Source organism: Colobus angolensis, unplaced genomic scaffold, assembly GCF_000951035.1.
Source record: "Colobus angolensis palliatus isolate OR3802 unplaced genomic scaffold, Cang.pa_1.0 Scaffold76, whole genome shotgun sequence".
NCBI lineage: Eukaryota > Metazoa > Chordata > Mammalia > Primates > Cercopithecidae > Colobus > Colobus angolensis.
In genome coordinates this window covers 2493025-2512482 of record NW_012121376.1, presented here as the reverse complement: position 1 = coordinate 2512482, position 19458 = coordinate 2493025, and the positions used below count along the sequence as shown (strand labels likewise).

Below are 19458 nucleotides of genomic sequence, written 5' to 3'. Positions count from 1 at the left end.
AAAAAAAAAAAAAAAAAAAGAAAAAGCACAGACTAAGTAAATGAGAAAAATCCTCCAACCTATCAAAATATACCATAAAGCTACATAATTAATTAAAATGGCATAAAGAAGGATACCAAGAAAAGATCAATGAAGCAGAAGAAACCTCAAAAGTACAGACCGTCTCCTGTGCACGCACCAGGTTGTCTGGGTCACTGTGTGAATGCGTGCACACACTTGCAAGCGTACACACAAGAGCACGCACACACATGCACACACATGCACAGACATGCTCACACACACCTATGGGCACATAATCACGCAGGCAAACACATGCCCAAAGATGCATGCATGCACACGGTTGATGCTGAAGGTACTTTCTCCCCACCGGTCACTATTTTTAACTTTCCCTGTGGCATCATTTTCCACACAAAGACCTTCCTATTTTATATGGGCAAATCCATCCACCTCTTCTAGATTCTGCTGAATGTCTTGCTCAGAAAACCTTAGCGAAGATGTGCTTGGAGCTGGTACACAACAGACTGCAGTCAACTGTCACTGCAAGAGAAGGGGTCGCTTGCATTGAAGGTCTTCAAGATGACATCGGGGCAGTGTGGGAGAGGGCAGGCTGAGGCCATAGGGACAGTCAAGGCGCCTGGTGTTTATGAGGGCAAGGGCTCAGCACCCCAAGATGACTACAAGGTGGGAGAGAACGCAGAAAGGGACGTGGACATCAGCTGTCACACAACATCTCCTGCAGACCATTTGTTACCGCTGTACGTCTCGTCAGGGCCTTAATGGGGCTCAACATTAGGCATCTCCCAATCACAAACACGTTAAGCAGCAGTAACCGAATCCTGCTGAGCAGTAGAAATACAGAAATTAAGCAGCTCAGCCTGGCACAGTGGTTCACACCTATAATCCCAGCTACTCAGGAGGCTGAGATGGGAGAATCACTTGAGGTCAAGAGTTCAAGACCAACCTGGGCAACATAAAAAGACCCCTTCTCTAAAAAAAGAAAAAAAAAATTTTTTTTTTAATTAGCCAGGCATGGCAGTGCACGCCTGTAATCCCGGCTACTAGGGAGGCTGAGGCAGGAAGACCACTTGAGCCCAGGAGTTGGAGGCTGCAGTAAGGTGTGATCACACCACTGTACTCCAGGCTGGGCAACAGAGTAAGACTTGATCTCTTGAAGAAGGAAGAAACAAAGGAAAGAGAAAGAGAGACAGAGAAGAGACAGAGAGAAAGGAGAGAAAGACAAGACCAGAAAGAGAGAGAGAGAGAGAGACAGACGCCTCCACAAATGGTGATTCTGGCAAAAAGAGGAGAGTGAAGCACATCATGACCCTGTTCCTGCCCCACCACTCCCTGTAGAGACTGAAACTGGGGGCTGAGAATGGCAACTACCTTGTACATTTGCAGGATCACTATTTTAAAAAGTCTAATAGCTTCTCCAATACACCTTCAACACTCGTCTCCTGTTAATCACCATAGCAAGCACTCGAGGAATGAGGTCCCACTGTAAGGTTACGGTCAAGCCCTCCTCCGGCAGGGGGCCCAGCGCAGGGAATCTGTCTGCGCCCTCCCCATGCACAGCGGACTCTTCATTTGACTGGTTAACATTCCCGGCCTAGAGCTAGGCGGAGCTGTGGAGCCAGCAGAACAGGCCTCGACGTCCTGACAAGGCTCATCGCAACATAACGGAGCCCAAACTCCAGGAAACACCCCGAAGTGGCTCATCATGACATAACCAAGTGCGGGCTCCAGGGAGTGCCGCTGCCCTCCAGCTGAAGCCCCGGGATGTGGAGAAGGCCTGCGTGCAGCGGCCTCTCTCCTGGAAGCAAGGGCACTTCTGCTCTGCTGCTTTAATGGCAGAGAGATGGTGCGTGTAAGGGTGGGTCATGGCAGCGGCAATGGAGCCAGGCCACACCTAGGAGAAGGACACTAACAACTCTACTTCAGTCTGTCATTCGACTAGATTTCTTAAATAACTTACATGCAAACACGCCATCTGGCTCTCTACACGGACAGACATGCAGCTCTTGACTAATGGAAGACACCCGTGGTAAACGTGCATCAGAAACCCCATCAGTGACATTCCCGACAGAGGCGGAAATCAACAGAGGCTGAGTGGGGTTCACCGAAGAGAAATGTCAACGTCCTTCCTGTCTCATACCAGCTCCACGGTTTCTACACCAACTCGACACAGAAAGGGCACACCCTTTTAGTCAATGACATGTCCCTATGGGGCTCCCCTTCCAGCAAGCTGGGCACCCAGAGCTGCCTCCAAGGGTGTAAACAGAAGACCACAGGAGAAGAGCTGCAACACAGGCGAGAGGCTGGCAGCCGACGACAAGAGGAACCTGGAGAACAAAGCCAGGCAGCTGGTGCCCCTACACCTGGCCCAGGCTTCTCTATGAAGTGTCCAGAGAAAACGTGGTCTCCTAGGACCCAGCGAGGCTGGGCTCCTGGACTGTGACCCAGGTTCCTCTGAGCCCTGGTATTCTGAGGTCTGCTCCCAGCACTCAGGCTCAGCACACAAGCACAGAAGAGCCACGCCTGGAGCTCAGCTTCTCATCTGGCTTCTTACTTGACTTGTTCCCAGGTCTTGGTGGCCAAATGCAGGACCCAGAGATCCTTGTAGTGGTAGAACTGCTCTCCGTTGGGAGAGGCAAACTCCCCTCCAAAGACCCACAGCTGTCCGCCACCTTGAGGCACCACCACCGCCTGTGAAAAGAAAGGTGACAGGTCAGGGCACAGCCACACAGCAGCAGGGCCAGTGTCATGGGTGACCGGCAGTGGTGAGCGCTTCAGTACTATCTCAGCTGCCCCGCAACGTGACCGGCCCCACACTCAGTCACTGTCCTCTCCTGCCTCTGAGGGGAGGATTCCAGAGAAGCACCCTCGCAGGAAAACGTGTCCTCAGTCAAGGGTCTGACAAACTTTCATGGATCCCTAGGTTGCAAAATAAACATCCATTTAAATGTAGACAATGCCATACCCCATTAAAGTGGACACAGCTAGTTACTTCAAATATTAATAGTGGTGTGGTGCAACCTAGCAGTGTTTTCCTTTTATTAATATCTACAATAAAGCTGTCTGCCTGCTCTCGTTAATCCCTTTCCTAGCTATTATGGACCAACTAAATTAGCCTCACAAGTACAATGTGCACGTAAAATAAAGTGTTTATGGGCCAGGCACGGTGGCTCACGCCTGTAATCCCAGCACTTTGGGAGGCCAAGGCGGGTGGATCACGAGGTCAAAAGATCGAGAGCATCCTGGCCAACATGAAACCCCGTCTCTATTAAAAATACAAAAATTAGCCGGGCGTGGTGGCTCACACCTGTGGTCCCAGCTGCTCGGAGGCTGAGGCAGGAGAATCGCTTGAACCCAGGAGATGGAGGGTGCAATAAGCCGAGACTGCGCCACTGCACTCCAGCCCGGGTGACAGAGCAAGACTCTGTCTCAAAAAAAAAAAAAAGAAAGCATTTATGTAATGTTTTCTCCTTTTAGAGACAGGGTCTTGCTCTGTCGCCCAGGCTGGAGTACGGTGGTACAATCATCAGTCATCACTCACTGCAGCCTCGACCTCGTGGATTCAAGTGACCCTCCCACCTCAGCCTCCTGAGTAGCTGGGACTACAGGCATGGGATATCATGCCCAGCTGTTTACTTTTTTGTAGCGAAGGGGTCTATGTTGTCCAGGATGGTCTCAAACTCCTGGCTTTAGTTAATTCTCCCGCCTCAGCCTCCCAAAGCACCCTGGGATTACACACACAAGCCACCGCACCCAGCCTTATGTGACATTATTAATAAAGACTTCAGCACCACAGTAAAGGTGAAGGAGCGCAGTGGGAGTAACGTCCTCCGGGCCACACACGGAAAGGCACTCCGGCAGCAGGGGATGCTGAGGAGAGAGCAGACCACCAATCAAAAACAAGGGCACCCCGATGGGTCATCAGACACCACCACCAGCTACTCCACATGAGGCCCTCCATGGCCCACTCCCTCTCAGGGCCCCAAGAACTGTGGGTGGCAGAGTCTTTAGGAGAAGGCACACATCCACCTGTGGGAAGAGCTGCCTGGACAGACTGCTGGGCTGCAAGCAGAGGCGGAGACCACCAGGCTCCACCGGGTCTTTCCTCCAAACCTGCAAATTAAGCAGCGACTGGGGTCCAGGATGAGAAGAGCACGCCTCTAGGCAGTCCATAGTAACAACCAGGCTGGAGGGGGACCCTCAGTGCTGCATCTCCACAGGTGAGAGCCGCCCACCCTGCCCAGGGTCACGCAGCACAGCTTCGCATGATTATAATGCACCTGGTGGTGTAATTAAGCAAGAAAAAAAAGGCTGCGCACGGTGGCTCACGCCTGTAACCCCAACACTTTGGGAGGCCGAGGCGGGAAGATCACGAGGTCAGGAGATCGAGACCATCCTTGCTACGGTGAAACCCCGTCTCTACTAAAAATACAAAAAATTAGCCAGGCGTGGTGGCGGGCGCCTGTAGTCCCAGATACTTGGGAGGCTGAGGCAGGAGAATGGCGTGAACCCGGGAGGCGGAGCTTGCAGTGACCCGAGATTGCGCCACTGCACTCCAGCCTGGGCGACAGAGCGAGACTCCGTCTCAAAAACAAACAAACAAAAAAGGGACAGAGAGAAAAAGCAACCTGAGCACACCGGCAGCAGGTGAAGCCCCATTTCCCGGCTCAGCCGTGGTCATCTCAGAGTTGGTTCTTTCATAAAAGCCTGTTGTTTTATGCTCTCTCGTTTCGAGGTAAGAGTGAGGATCTAGCAGGATGAAGAATGCTTCCACACAGGGCGCAGACAGGGCTGGCAAATGAGAGTGCCAACCTAAGGCCAAGTGCGCCCAGGTGGGGCAGACGGTGGTCCTCAGCAGGCTCCCTCCCAGCACCTCTGAGGTGGTGCTCCGCGCACCCACACTTAGAAACGGCCACAGTGCCGCCCCTCTGCACCGATGCGGTTCCTTCTTGGCCAGACAGCGGGGGCAGGTAGCAGCAGCACACGGGGGTGGCATGTCCCTCTCCAACCCACCCACTTCCAGTTGTTCTTTGCATCTGTCATCTCAGCACAGATGACTGACCTGTAAAAGGACAGGCCAGGTTTCCTATCATTCTAAAAGCCCAACAGTCCCATAGGAAGAAATTGACCGATTTACACCTTTACAGCAGACATGATGACTGGCTCAAGGCTGAAACTTAACAAATGTTTTGAGTCCAGAGGAAGTTAGGTGGCACAAACATGCCACACGGTACAACAGAGTTTTAAAATGTCATCTCGTGAAAGACTATTCAATGCCATAGAACAACCCTACAATACACCAACGGGAGAGAACACTATAGAAAGAACACATACACGCACGCTCCAGTTTGCATGAAATAGATGCACAGAAATATGAACTGGCTGGGCGTGGTGGCTCGCATCTCTAATTCCAGCGCTTTGGGAGGCTGAGACAGGCAGATCATGAGGTCAGGAGTTCGAGACCAGCCTGACCAACATGGTAAAACACTGTTTCTACTAAAAATACAAAAATTAGCCGGGCGTGGTGGCAGGCGCCTGTAATCCCAGCTACTCTGGAGGCTGAGGCAGGAGAATTGCTTAAGCCCAGGAGGCAGAGGTTGCAGTGAGCTGAGATCGTACCACTGTACCCCTGGTGGTCTCAAACTCCTGGCTTTAGTTAATTCTCCCACCTCAGCCTCCCAAAGCACCCTGGGATTACACACATGAGCCACCGCACCCAGCCTTAGGTGACAGAGCAAGACTCTGCATCAAAAAAAAAAAAAAAGAAATATGAACTGTATGTGCAGAGAAAACATGCAGAAAATATAAATTCACAGTTTAGGGAGAATGAACAATGGACTTTCCTTTTAATCCTTTTCATTTTTTACGGAATGAATGCTTATGACTTACATAATCAGTCCCTAAAGCCATTCCTGGCCAGGTGCAGTGGTTCATGCCTGTAACGCCAACACGATGGGAGGCTGATGTGGGAGGACTGAGCCCAGGACTTTGACACCAGCCTGGGTAGCAAGCAAGACCCTATTTCTAAAATACAAAAAATAAAGCCATTCTTAAAAAATGAAGTCAAATGGCCAGGCGCAGTGGCTCACGCCTGTAATCTCAGCTCTCAGGGAGGCAGAGGCAGGAGGATAGCTTGAGCCCAAGAGTTCGAGACCTGCCTGGGCAATACAGCAAGACCCTGTTCTCCACAAAAACAAAAACAAAAATAAACAAAGACAAAAAAAAAATGAAGTCAAACTCCAGGCAAAAGAGTGTAACCCACAGCACTGCTCTAACATCCTCTCCTCCATCTTAGTTAGAATCCCAGGCCCGACCCAGAGGATCACACAAAGGCAGGCTGATCAGCGGTCTAAGAGCTTCGTACAGCCTACGCCCCAAAGATAATGAACACCAGGGAACAAAATAAATATGATTCAAGGGCAGATTAAAATTATGAAGACCCACAGGTCAAACTTCCACTCCTGACCACGATGGAGCACATTAGCTCCCCGCTGTCAACAAGGAAAAAACCAGACGAAACCTATGAAGCAACAACCTCCAGACAACGGGAAGCAGGAAGTGCAGGACTGGGAACCTGAGAGCCAGGAAACATGCCCAGGAGCCCTGACCCATGACTCCGGCCCCTGCAGGTAGCTTCTTCTCTGGTGCAGGGACGAGGGGCCCAGGCAGGGCAGGCGGTCTTGCATAGCTGAGGAGACAAGGACTGGAGTTCAGGGACACGGAGGCAGCTAAAAGTGACATGGCAGAGCACTGGAGAGAGGAAGCTACGGGAGAAAGAGCCCTAGTAATCTGCACGGGGCGCCCCCTGGAGTCTCTGTACACTAAGCTGCACCCTGGGAGGGGGAGACCAAGGAACCACTACTGTGAAGACAAAAGCATCTTCTGACGCTAAGAACTATCTGAGCTTACGCAGGGCTTGGAAACAGGCAAGTTCCAACCAGACGAGGTGAAAAGATGTCACTGACCACACAGGTCATTCACTAAAGACTGCAGAAACGCCGCCACTGAGGGCTAAGCCAGCCCTAGGGAGAGTGTCAAAAGGATCAAGATGATCTGCAAGGAACTGAATCACCTGCCAGGACAAAAAGCAACACTGTTTGATAGATGAAAAAATCCAGACACTCAGGCTGGGAGCAGCAGCTCATGCCTGTAATCCCAGCACTTTGGGAGGCCGAGGCCTCCGCACCAGCCGCCCATTGCCTATCAACTCTCCATGTGTCTACCAGACTCTCACGTGGGAAGAGGGAGGGCGGTTGAGAGTCAGTGCTGACATTACCTGGTGAGCACAGCGCCTCGGAGGTGGACTGGGGATGTCAACTTTGGTCCAGGCGTCCTTTCTGATATTGTAGACATAGAGCTCGTTATACAAAAAAGTCTACAGGAAGGAAGAAGAATGTCAGTGTCACGAATGATACGCCGCTAAGACAGTGGTGAGAACAATCTTAATCATGACAGTTCCCTGGGAAACGGACATCCTAAAGCAATGTAAACGATACCAGTGCAGGGAGGCCATGGGGCTGGGTCCCCGGGGGGGCCTCGGGGATGGTGACACAATGAAAACGACCTACGGCCCGTGAATCTGGAAGGCACTGAAAGCCCTTGCTATTGTTTACTAGGACTGGTCATTCCCCTAATTCAAGTCTAGTTTTTATGTTTTTGTTTTTTCTGAGATGAAGTCTTGCTCTGCTGTGCAGGCTGGAGTGCAGTGGTGCAATTTTGGTCACTACAACCTCTGCCTCCCGGGTTCAAGCGATTCTCTGCCTCAGCCTCCCGAGTAGCTGGGATTACAGGCACCCACCACCACGCCTGGCTAATTTTTGTATTTTCAGTAGAGACGGGGTTTCACCACATTGGCCAGGCTGGTCTCAAATTCCTGACCTCAGGTGATCTGCGGCCTCCCAAACTGCTGGGATTACAGGCATGAGTCACCATACCCAATCAAGCCTAGTTTCTAAATGCACGAAAACTGAGAGAGGAAGATGGACAAACCCCCAGGTTTGTCCCCAGCAGTTGAACCCCCAGGGCCCATCCCGGGCTGTAGGGAAGGTGAGCTCCTGCTTTTGTGTTTCACACACAATTGTGAAACACGGGTCTTTCTGGCCTGCTCAAAAATAAAAATTAGCCCTACAATTTATCAGCACTTTCCCTATTTAAGACAACCTGAAAGCTGAGTGTGAAACCTGGAAACCCACTGGGAGGAACATAGACAACCACAAAGACAGGTGAGCCCGTCAAGAGTGATGACGGTGGAACTGGAGCTCAGTCTAAGTCTGAGGAACGGAGACCCCAGGACCACCGACGTCATCAACAGTCATGCCAGTGCCTGGACCATCCTGGCGACATTTCACATCAGGCCTGACAGCTCAAGTGTGTGATACGAGGGGGTGCAGGGGCCAACACGTATTTGATGTCACTGCCTTAAGTTAACTTTCTATCAAATGATACTCATGCAATATGGGAAGAAAAGAAAAAATATATACTTTACTTTTTGGCCGTTGAAATATTCACCTCCGAAAAGGATTAATTCATCTTTCTCAGGATGAACTGAGAGGGAGGCATTTAACCTACAAGAGACACAAGCAGCAGGTCAGCACGGTCACCCCCCCAACCACCGGAGCACCATCCCTTTCCTCACAGAATCCTGTCACCACAGACTGGCTGCCTCTGCACTTCCTGAAAGGAGAGCCTGGCATCGAGAGAGGAAGCAAAGGTGCCACTTGAACACCAACCCCTCTACCAGTGCCCAGGGCCACACTCCAAGGACAGCCATGGAGCTGGGCTGGCACAGCATCTGGTTGTAAAAAAAATAAAAAAATAAAAAAAGTCCCCAGGCAGGAACAAGTCCAGATGCCCCTATTGATGTATCAGATGTTCCAGAACTGTCCTCTTTTTTTTTTTTTGAGATGGAGTATCTGTCTTGTCGCCCAGGCTGGAGAGTAATGGCACAATCTTGGCTCACCGCAACCTCTACCTCCCGGGTTCAAGCAATTCTCCTGTCTCAGCCTCCCGAGTGGCTGGGACTGCAGGTGCCTGCCACTGCATCCAGCTAATTTTTGTATTTTTTCAGTAGAGATGGGGTTTTAGTGTGTTGGCCAGGCTGGTCTCAAACTCCTGACCTCAAGTGATCTGCTCACATCAGCCTCCCACAGTGCTGGGATTACAGGCATGAGCCACTACACCCGACCCTCAGAACTGTCCTCTTTTAAGAGCCTATTCTCTCAAATCACCTCAAAATTGTTCTAAAAAGTTCAGTATCTAGGCCAGGAGCGGTGGCTTACGCCTGTAATCTCAGCACTTTGGGAGGCCGAGGCAGGTGGATCACGAGGTCAAGAGATCGAGATCATCCTGGTCAACATGGTGAAACCCCGACTTAATTGAAAATACAAAAATTAGCTGGGCATGGTGGCACATGCCTGTAGCCCAGCTACTCAGGAGGCTGAGACAGGAGAATCGCTTGAACCCAGGAGGTGGGGGTTGCAGTGAGCTCAGATCGCGCCACTGCACTCCAGCCTGGTGACACGGCGAGATTCCATGTGGGGAAAAGAAAAAAAAAAAGTCCAATATCTAAGTATTTTAAGTATTTAAATATACATGCCAGATACCTTCCATCTAGAAAATACAAACAACTTTTTTTTTTTAGAGACTAAGTCTCGCTCTGTCCCCCAGGCTGAAGTGCAGTGGCAGGATCTTGGCTCACTGCAAGCTCCGCCTACTGGGTTCACGCCATTCTCCTGCCTCAGCCTCCCAAGAAGCTGGGACTACAGTCGCCTGCCACCATATCCAGCTAATTTTTTGTATTTTTAGTAGAGATGGGGTTTCACTGTGTTAGCTAGGAAGGTCTCAATGTCCTGACCTTGTGATCCGCCCGCCTCAGCCTCCCAAAGTGCTGGGATTACAGATGTGGGGCACTGTGCCCGGCCAATACAAACAACTTTCTATTTATTTCACATGAGAACAAAAAAAGAGCTATAAGGAAATTATATAATAATATTATGGGCTGGGCATGGTGGCTCACACCTGTAATCCCAGCACTTTGGGAGGCTGAGGCGGGCAGATCACCTGATGTGAGGAGTTCAAAACCAACCTGGCAAACATGGTGAAACCTCGTCTACTAAAAATACAAAAATTAGCCAGGCATGATATGATGGTGGGCACCTGTAATCCCAGCTACTCAGGAGGCTGAGGCAGAAGGACCGCTTGAATCTGAGAGGCAGAGGTTGCAGTGAGCTGAGATTGCACCATTGCACTCCACCCTGGGCGACCGAGCGAGACAGTCTCAAAAAAAAAAAGAAATAAAGAAATAAATAAAAACATAGGACCACTTCAGTTGAAAGTAATGAAAGACACAGTGACTATCTGGCGAATCATTGGGAAAGATCCTCCCTTCAGAATCCTCTATGCTGGTGCTCCCCAAGGCATGCTCCATAATGCCAGCTCCAAGATGCTTCTCAAAGGAAAACCAGGTTTCAAGGTCAGGTGAGTCTGGGAAATCTGAGAACTCTATTTTCCGTCGGGGATTTATTTGCATAGAAACATGTCACAGGCTGGGGATTTCTGCAGGAAGAAACCAGTATCAAAAGCTAAACAAAGAATCACCACAGGATCCGGCCGTTCGTTCCTAGGCATCGGTTCAGACACCTGTATGCAATGCTCATTACAGCCTCACTCACCAAAGCCAAACAGCAGAAATAACCTAAGTGTCGGTCCACAGATGAGTGGACAAGTACAATGTGGCATATCCACAGATGGAACAGGATTCAGCCATAAGAAGAAATAAAGTTCTCACACATGCCACAGAACTGATGAACCTGGACATACCAGGTGAAGGAAGCCAGTCACAAAAAGACAACTCTATCACTCCACTTATGCAAAATCCCTAGAATAGGCCAATTCACAGTGACAGGAAGTTGACCAGAAGTGACCAGGGGCTGGGGGAGGGGAAATAGGGAGTGACCCTTGAAGGGTATAGACACTTGTCCCATCTTCTGGCTTCCCTGGGTTACATTGGAAGAAGAATTGTCTTGGGCCACACACAAAATACACTAACACTAACAATAGCTGATGAGCTTAAAAAAAATCTCATCATGTTTTAAGAAAGTTTACGAATATGTGTCAGGCTGCATTCCAAGCCTCCTGGGCTAAGGGTTAGATGAGGTTGGTCTAGAGTTTCTATTTGGGGTGATAAAACAATGTTGCAACTGGATAGTGTTAATGGTTTCACAGCGGCATGAAGTAATCCCACTGAACTGTATACAGTTTTAATGATTAAAATGGCAAATTCTGGCCAGGTACATTGGCTCACACTTGTAATCCCAACACTTTGGGAGGCCAAGGCAGCCGGATCACCTGAGGTTGGGAGTTCAAGATCAGCCTGACCAACATGGAGAAACCCCATCTCTACTAAAAATACAATATTAGCCTTAGCCAGGTGTGGTGGCACATGCCTGTAATTCCAGCTACTCAGGAGGCTGAGGCAGGAGAACTGCTTGAACCTGTGAGGCAGAGACTGCGGTGAGCCTAGCGCACCATTGCACTCCAGCCTGGGCAACAAGAGCAAAACTCTGTCTCAAAAAAAAAAAAAAAAGAATAAAGTGTTTCCCAAATTCCTCTGACCCTGAATCTTTTCTCACTGAACACCTAATGATTTTGGCAGAAAAGTACCAAACACAACTTTGGAAACAATCCACACGGGGCCCAAACAATCCACACGAGGCCCCCACCCAGCCACCGGCAGCACTAGCCCAGGTGTTTCTGCCGCACAGGCAGATGAGGTACTGAGGGAGCTGGTGTCATATCCCCACTTTCCAGGTAGGTCACATCAGAGCCAATCCTGAGGGTATATTCATTTAGAAACTGGTCATTCTCACGAGGTTTTCAAGTAATGCGATTGAGAGGTAGGAGGTTCGAAGTTATTAGGTTACCAAGCAAAAGGTCTTCCTCTCAGGAGAGCTGCTTTAGTAACTGTTCCCTCCTATTAGGAAGCATTTCCGGCTGACCCAGGGAACTGCTAACACCTTAAATTATATCCTGACATGTAATCTGACTTTCAGGCAACATTATTTATGGAAAAATTCTGAAATATCATTTAAAAACAAAACAAAACAAAATGTAAAAGGCCGGGCACGGTTACCTGAGCCCAGGAACTCGAGACCAGCCTGGGCAACATAAAAAATGTCTCTACAAAAAAAAAAATAAAACTAATCCCCATTCAAAGTGGCTTTCCTCGGGAGTGCTGCAACGTCAGAAGCCTAAGATGAAGGATTTATTTGCTCCAACAACTCAAATGAAAACGTGGCCAGGCGCAGTGGCTTACACCTGTAATCCTAGCACTTTGGGAGGCCAAGGAGGGTGGATTGCAAGGTCAGGAGATGAGACCATCCTGGTTAACATGGTGAAACCCCATCTCTACTAAAAATACAAAAAATTAGCCAGGCGTGGTGGCGGGCGCCTTTACTCCCAGCTACTTGGAAGGCTGAGGCAGGAGAATGGTGTGAACCCGGGAAGCAGAGCTTGCAGTGAGCTGAGATCGTGCCACTGCACTCCAGCCTGGGCGATAGAGCGAGACTCCTCAGAAAAAAAAAAAAAGAAAGAAAGAAAAGAAAATGTACATTTACAGCTGGGCAAAGTGGCTCATGCCTGTAATCCCAGCACTTTGGGAGGCCAAGGCAAGTGGATCACCTAAGGTCAGGAGTTCGAAACCAGCCTGGCCAACGTGGTAAAACCCTGTCACTACTCAAAATACAAAAATTTGCCAGGTGTGGTGGTGCGTGCCTGTAATCCCAGCTACTTGGGAGGCTGAGACAGGAGAATCACTTGAACCTGGGAGGCAGAGGGTGCAGTGAGCCGAGATCATGCCACTGCACTGCAGCCTAGGTGACAGAGTGAGACTCCATCTCAAAAAAAAAAGTACCTTTACCACGTGTAACTTACATTTGGCCCTGAGGGCAACGTGCAAACTAAAGGGAAAAAGAAAACCCAAATCCTAAGAGATATTAAGTGAAAACCAGGAAGGACATTGGCCTACGGAAATGGCCCCAACACCGCTCACTCTGCCCAGGGGCTGATCACCGCGCTCCGCCCACCTCTGGGCAGGTGATGATAACCCTGCCTCGGAGGCCGGTGGGTGGGGCTTGGGCACCAGAGCCATCACACGCGCCTCGTTAATGCGAACGCAGCACAATCGAGACCCCCCAACTCCCGACCGGCAACCCCAGCTTCCACGCAGGCCTGCAGCAGCTTTATTAAGATGGTAAATGCTGCAAGGTTCATCTCCTACTGAGGGAAATAAAGCAAACCATTTCTCACTCCAGCTCATCCCACATGTGTATGAAATACCACAGACTCGGAATGTTTTTACGTAATTTTCAAATTCATTTAAAATGGCTTATACTCAATTTATGTTTACAAACTTTTCAAATGAGAATTTAAAAGCATTACAAACACAGCAAAAACCATGGTGATTTTCAGCTTTCTGCCTACAATACGCACTTTTAAAATACCTTAAGAACCAAAGAAAAGCTCACTGGGTCAACACTTTCATCCACACATCATGACCAGTGGAGGAGCTTTCAAAGCCGGCACAGGAGTCCAGAGGCAGCGGCTGTGCCGGAGGCCCTGCTCCCAGGTTCTATGACAGTAAAGCTCAACAGCCTCATTCCATTTCTTCAGAAGAAAGTGACCGAGAACAGGTTTTAATAATGAAAATGTTCCAAGTGCCTGATCATTTACGAAACCTGGTGCTATTTAAAGCAGTTTTTCAATGTATAGAAGAAAAGGAAACAGATATACAATGCGAAAAATGCTACTTGCTCACCTTGGTGAGGGCGGGGGGCACGGAGTTTCCACAATCTGAGTCCTCTTGGCATCGAGTGTCTGGAAATGGGCTATGAGCGCTTCCAGGTCTTCCTAGGGCAAGCAAGCAGGCACAGATGAGACTGATTCCCAGGACCCGCCGCGGAGCCACAGCCTGCACAGCTTTCCTCCGGTGTGATTCGACCGGGCTCAATCACGTCTGTGAATCGTAACACACTGTGCCTGTGTCTGAAATGCAGAGTTTCTTGACACATTCAAAAGTAACCAGAGCTTGACCTCAAAGGCAGTTTGCTTAAAGGGTAGATGTGTGCACCAAGTACTACCTCACTTCACACCCCTAATGCTCCCCCTGCAAGACCTTCCACTTAGACAAGCCCACCGTGACTTCACTGCAGACACCCTCAGCACCTCTCAGAGCCCAGGCCCGGGCGTCGCACCTGCCTGCCTTCCTGTCCGCGGAGAAGTGTCTGATACATTTCTCTTGCTCGTTTGTTTCCTCCACATCCCTCCGCCCCAACAAAATAGTAAAATATGAGTCCACCAGAGCAAGACTGTGTCTCGTTAAAACACTGCCTGCACAGCAAGCGCTCAGCAAATCCCTGCTGCAGTCGATCCGTGTAAGAAGGTGTCAACTTTTACTACCATGGAGAGTGACTCGAGGCACTGATGTGCCAGCACAGAGGGCAGCACTGGAACCCAGTGTTCCTGCCTCAGTCCCAGTGCCCCTGCCTCAGTCCCAGTGCCCGTTTCCCAACATTTACGAGACACTCCCATACCACACCCGAGCCTGACATTTCAAGTTCCTTCTAGCCTTCGGTGTCCTTGCAGCCACACACACCTGCAGACCATCTTCCCTCCCCCACACCCATCTCTCCAACCTCACCTCCCACCCTGCCTCACTCTCCAAGCTACACCGGCGTCCTCTCCGTTCCTTTAATGGAAACACCGGGTTCCCTCAGCCTGCCACGCCCCACCTCGTGCTTCCTTCAGCCTACCCCTCAGTCTCGGGGTGGACGCCAATCCCTCCCAGAGACTCTCGCAGCAGGGTACACTGCTTAGTATTCTAAACTATGCAATATTTAAAACACGCAAGTTACAGAACTTTATCCAAGACACACCTGTGCACCGTTCCCAGGATAAGGAATAAAGTGTCACCTGCATGTACCCACCCACACATCCCCCGAAGTAACCATTACCTGGAACTCAGTGCTTATTAGTCTCAAGCTTTTCTTCACACTTTTATTACACATGTGTATCCCTAAGCAACATATAGTATTGTTTTACTTTTTTTTTTTTGAGATGGAGTCTCGCTCTGCCGCCCAGGCTGGAGTGCAGTGGTGCGATCTCGGCTCACTGCAAGTTCCGCCTCCCGGGTTCACACCATTCTCCTGCCTCAGCCTCCTGAGTAGATGGGACTACAGACACCTGCCACCACGCCCAGCTAATTTTTTTTTTTTTTTTTTAAGTAGAGACGGGGTTTCAGCTTGTTAGCCAGGATGGTCTCAATCTCCTGACCTCGTGATCCGCCCACCTCAGCCCAGCCATAGTACTGTTTTACATTGTTAAACGTCATTAAACAGACTGGGCACAGTGGCTCACACCTGTAATCCCACCACTTTGGGAGGCCGAGGCAGGTGGATCGCTTGAGGTCAGGAGTTCGAGACCAGCCATGACCAACATGGTGAAACCCCGTCTCCACTAAAAAATACAAAAATTAGCCGACACAGTGGCGCACACCTGTAGTCCCAAACTACTCAGGAGGCTGAGGCAGGAGAATTGCTTGAGCCCGGGAGGCGGAGGCTGCAGTGAGCTGAGATGGCACCACTGCAACACCCACTCTGGGTGACAGAACAAGACTCCATCTCAAAAAAATAAAAATAAAAAATAAAATGTCATTAAATGGTATCATACTATATATTCTTTCAACTTGTTTTGCTCGACGAGGTTAAACAAACAGTTCAAATCCTAGCATCTACGCACCAGGAGAGTTCTGCTGATTAGGTTGCATTACAGACGCAGCTGAATCTAAGGAGATGATCTTCTGTGGGTCTAGCCTCATCAGACGACCAGTTATTTTAAAGGTTTGAGGGTTCATTAAGATAACAGACAAACCCCAGGACTGACAGACTCTCTCTCTTAAGGGAAGCTACTGTGACAATCACCTTAGTATTGGGCACTGGAGGGAGACATGAAAATGAGTAAAAATGACAGGTAACTGGCCGGGCACGGTGGCTCACGTCTTGTAATACCAGCAATTTGGGAGGCCGAGGTGGGTGCATCACCTGAAGTCAGGAGTTCGAGACCAGCCTGACCAATATGGTGAAATCCGGTCTCTACTAAAAAAATACAAAATTAGCCGGTGTGGTGGTGCATGCCTGTAATCCCAGCTACTTGCGAGGCTGAGGCAGGAGAATCGCTTGAACCTGGGAGGCGGAGGCTTCAGTGAGCCGAGATCGGGCCACAGCACTCCAGCCTGGGCAACAAGATGAAACTCCTTCTCAAAAAAAAAAAAAAAAAGCAGAAAGCAGATAACAGCTGGTTACTGAGTGCTTACTTTCTGCCAAGCACCATTCTGAAGATGCCACACAGATGAACTGACTTCCTGTGCCACAACCCTAGCCAGCAGGCCATGCTACTGCAGTCCAGCCTGGGCGACAGAGCAAGACTCCGGCAAAAAAAAAAAAAAAAAAAAACACATTGGGAACTCAGAAGAGACAACGGAAGCGAGCACTGGGAACTCAGAAGAGGCAAAAAAAAAAAAAAAAAAAAAAAACCGTCAGAGCCTAAGAGGAGTGTGAGGGAAAAGTCCAACCGCATTATTTACGAGATGAGGACATAGAGAGATCAATGACTCAGGGACAAAAGGGACAAAGGAATGTGGCCAAGAGCTCCTGATTCAGGACATCTGGTCACACCCCAGTTCCATACCACTTCATGGTTCACCTGTTGGTCTGACTTCCTGTCAAATGGGAATACCAGTGCTAGGGAACTGACCTGGTTGTGAGGATTAAAGCCCAGGGAGCTGTGCCTGGCACATGGCAGGCCATAAAACTGCCCCCGGTTAGCGAACCCACGAGCAGCAGCCGCAGAACACTCAACCCCAAGTTCAGGACGGCTCCTCCTGCAGACTCTGGGCTGAGGACCAGAGGGAAGGAGACAACCGTGATGGCTGCCATCAGCTGCTATGGATACCCCGTGGCTTCAGTGCCTTCTTCACTTAACCATCTGCTGCTTACTCCTCAGGGCTGCTGTGATGACTATCTGTCCTCTTTTGAAAAACGAGAAGGGTGAGGTTCAGAAAAGTTAAGAGTCTTACTCCCAGGCCACACATCTTGCAGAGGCAGCCCCAGGTTCAACCTCAGGTCGTCCTACGCCAAACCCCTGCCTCTTCTCACCACCCAGCCTACCTTTAGAGGGAGGGAGGAGTGGGAGGAAACGCAGAAAAACGCCCGTGACACCACACGAAGAAAAGCAAGCACGTTAAAGGAGGCAGCTCCGTCGCTCTTCGAGAAGCGGCCAGACACACGTGGAGACTCGGGAGGGGGCGGGCCCCGTCCAGGCTGCCCGGACGCGGCGCCGGGGCAGTTTCTACGGCCTCCAGCTCTCCCGCGGGGCCGGCGCAGCTCCCCCGGCGACCCGCAACCCCGGGCGGCGCAGGCAGTCGTACGAGGCTGCACGGCCGCCACGTCGGGCCGCTAGGCCAGGTCTGACTCGCTCACCTCCTCCTTCCGCGAGCGCTTAGACACCTTCTTCTCCATCTTGGCGGCCGTCTTCTCGGCGCCGCGGCCCTTCTTCTCCTTCTTGCCCTTCTTGCCCATCTTGCCGAGTCCCAAGCCGCGATGGGACAACAGGGTACGAAACGGCGCGCGCTCTCCGCCCGAAACCAGGTGCTCGTGGGGCGGAGCTCGGCGCACAGAAATGGAGTCACTTCCGGCCTCGAGTTCGAGTCGCTTCCGGGTGGAGATGCTGCTGGGCGGCCTGCGAGGTTCAGTCTTCGAGCTCGGTCTTCGGCAGCGGGTTCGGGGGGCCTCGGACTCTGCATAAGGCCTCGGAGAAGATGCCCAGCCTGGGCGCGATGGCTCATGCCTGTAACCCTGGCTCTTTGGGAGGCCTTGGCCGGCGCATCGCTTGAGTCCAGGAGTTCGAGACCAGCCTGAACAACAAAGCGAGAACCACCCCCCCCCGCCCCATCTCTACAAAAGGAAGAAAAAAACATTAAACGGGCATAGTGTCTCGTGCCAGTGGTCCTAGCTCCTCGGGAAGCTGAGGCGGGAAGATCGCTTGAGTCAAGGAGTTCCAGGCAGCAATGCGCCAGTGCACCCCAGCCTGGGCGACAGAGCAAGATCCTGTTTCAAAAAACAGAAAAGATGGCAGCCCCGGCCTGACATACTCGGGCCATGCTCGCCATTCTCACGCCCTGTGCCCCCACCTAGCCTGTCCCCGTGTCCTAGGAGACAGGCCCTCTGGGTTTTATTTTTTTATTTTTATTTTTTGAGACAGAGTCTTGCTCTGTTGCGCAGGCTGGAGTGCAGTAGCGCGATCTCGGCTCACTGCAACTTCCGCCTCCTGAGGAGCTGGGACCACAGGAGCCCACCATGCCCGGCTAATTCGCTCTTTCAGTTTTCCCAGGGTGCACGTGCCCCCTGTGAAAGCACGTTGCTTAGCCCTGTGTAGAACTGCCTAAGTGGGTAAATCTTGGACTAACCCCATTTTTTCCCCTTGGACCAATCAAATGAGTGCTGTGGCCTCATTTTCTAGAAAAAAAATTAATACAGTTACAAGAGTTCGCAGACCCTAAGTAAGACAGTCCCGACTGGGCGCGATGGCTCATGCCTGTAATCCTAGCGCTTTGGGAGGTCGAGGTGAGTGGATGACGAGGTCGAGAGTTCGAGACCAGCCTAGCCAACATGGTGAAACCCCGTCTCTACTAAAAATACAAAAATTAGCCAGGCGTGGTGGTGGGTACCTGTAATCCCAGCTACTTGGAAGGCTGAGGCAGAAGAATCGCTTGAACCCAGGGGGCAGAAGTTGCAGTGAGCTGAGATCAAGCCACTTCACTCCAGCCTGGGCAAAAGAGCGAAATTCCATCTTAAAAAAAAAAAAAAAGACGGCCCCTTCCACCTTCCCATTTAAACTGTGCCAGACACCGTTAGGTACTAAGGACATGTCCTCAAATATCCTAACATGGAGGACTTTTGTTTCTTCATTGGCAGGCTAGAGCTAATGATAGCACCCTGCAAGGGTCCTCAATTTGTGGAGCCTGAGAAATAAAGATGGGTAAGATCCAAATGCCTGCTAGGAAACTGTACTCTAGGATTTCCCTCAAATTATGTAAGAAATGGCAAAATCATCTGCAGAGTATGGAATGTTATGATTTGAAAGAGCAGAGTAAAAATGCTTATCATTCCTTAGAAGATGTCATCTTTGGACTGGTAATCAAGGAATAAGGCAAATTAAGGACAAGGACAAGCCAAAATTTGGCAACGGGAAAGCATAAATCAGGAAATAATCTAGTTTATTACTTTGTGTGTGACTCGGCCTTTAATAAATTATCTTAGGCCGAGCACCGTGGTTCATGCCTGTAATCCCAGCACTTTGGGAGGCCGAAGCGGGCTGATCACGAGGTCAGGA

General features: G+C 50.3%; 1 protein-coding gene across 3 annotated transcripts in view; it reads right to left on the bottom strand.

Moving 5' to 3' along the window:
• KLHDC4 (kelch domain containing 4) overlaps window positions 1-17746 on the bottom strand; it is a 56445-nt gene extending 38699 nt beyond the window's left edge. For 2 of the 3 annotated variants that reach the window (XM_011928019.1, XM_011928020.1), the window contains exons 1-5: window positions 17547-17746; window positions 13829-13920; window positions 8501-8579; window positions 7292-7390; window positions 2570-2706 (exon numbers count right to left, since the gene is read on the bottom strand). In XM_011928019.1, the coding sequence (XP_011783409.1) occupies window positions 2570-2706; window positions 7292-7390; window positions 8501-8579; window positions 13829-13920; window positions 17547-17645 (506 nt within the window). In that variant the 5' untranslated portion in view covers window positions 17646-17746. The remainder of the gene's footprint in view (window positions 1-2569; window positions 2707-7291; window positions 7391-8500; window positions 8580-13828; window positions 13921-17546) is intronic. The other variant, XM_011928021.1, reaches the window with a different exon arrangement.
• Between the last annotated feature and the right edge of the window lie 1712 nt (window positions 17747-19458).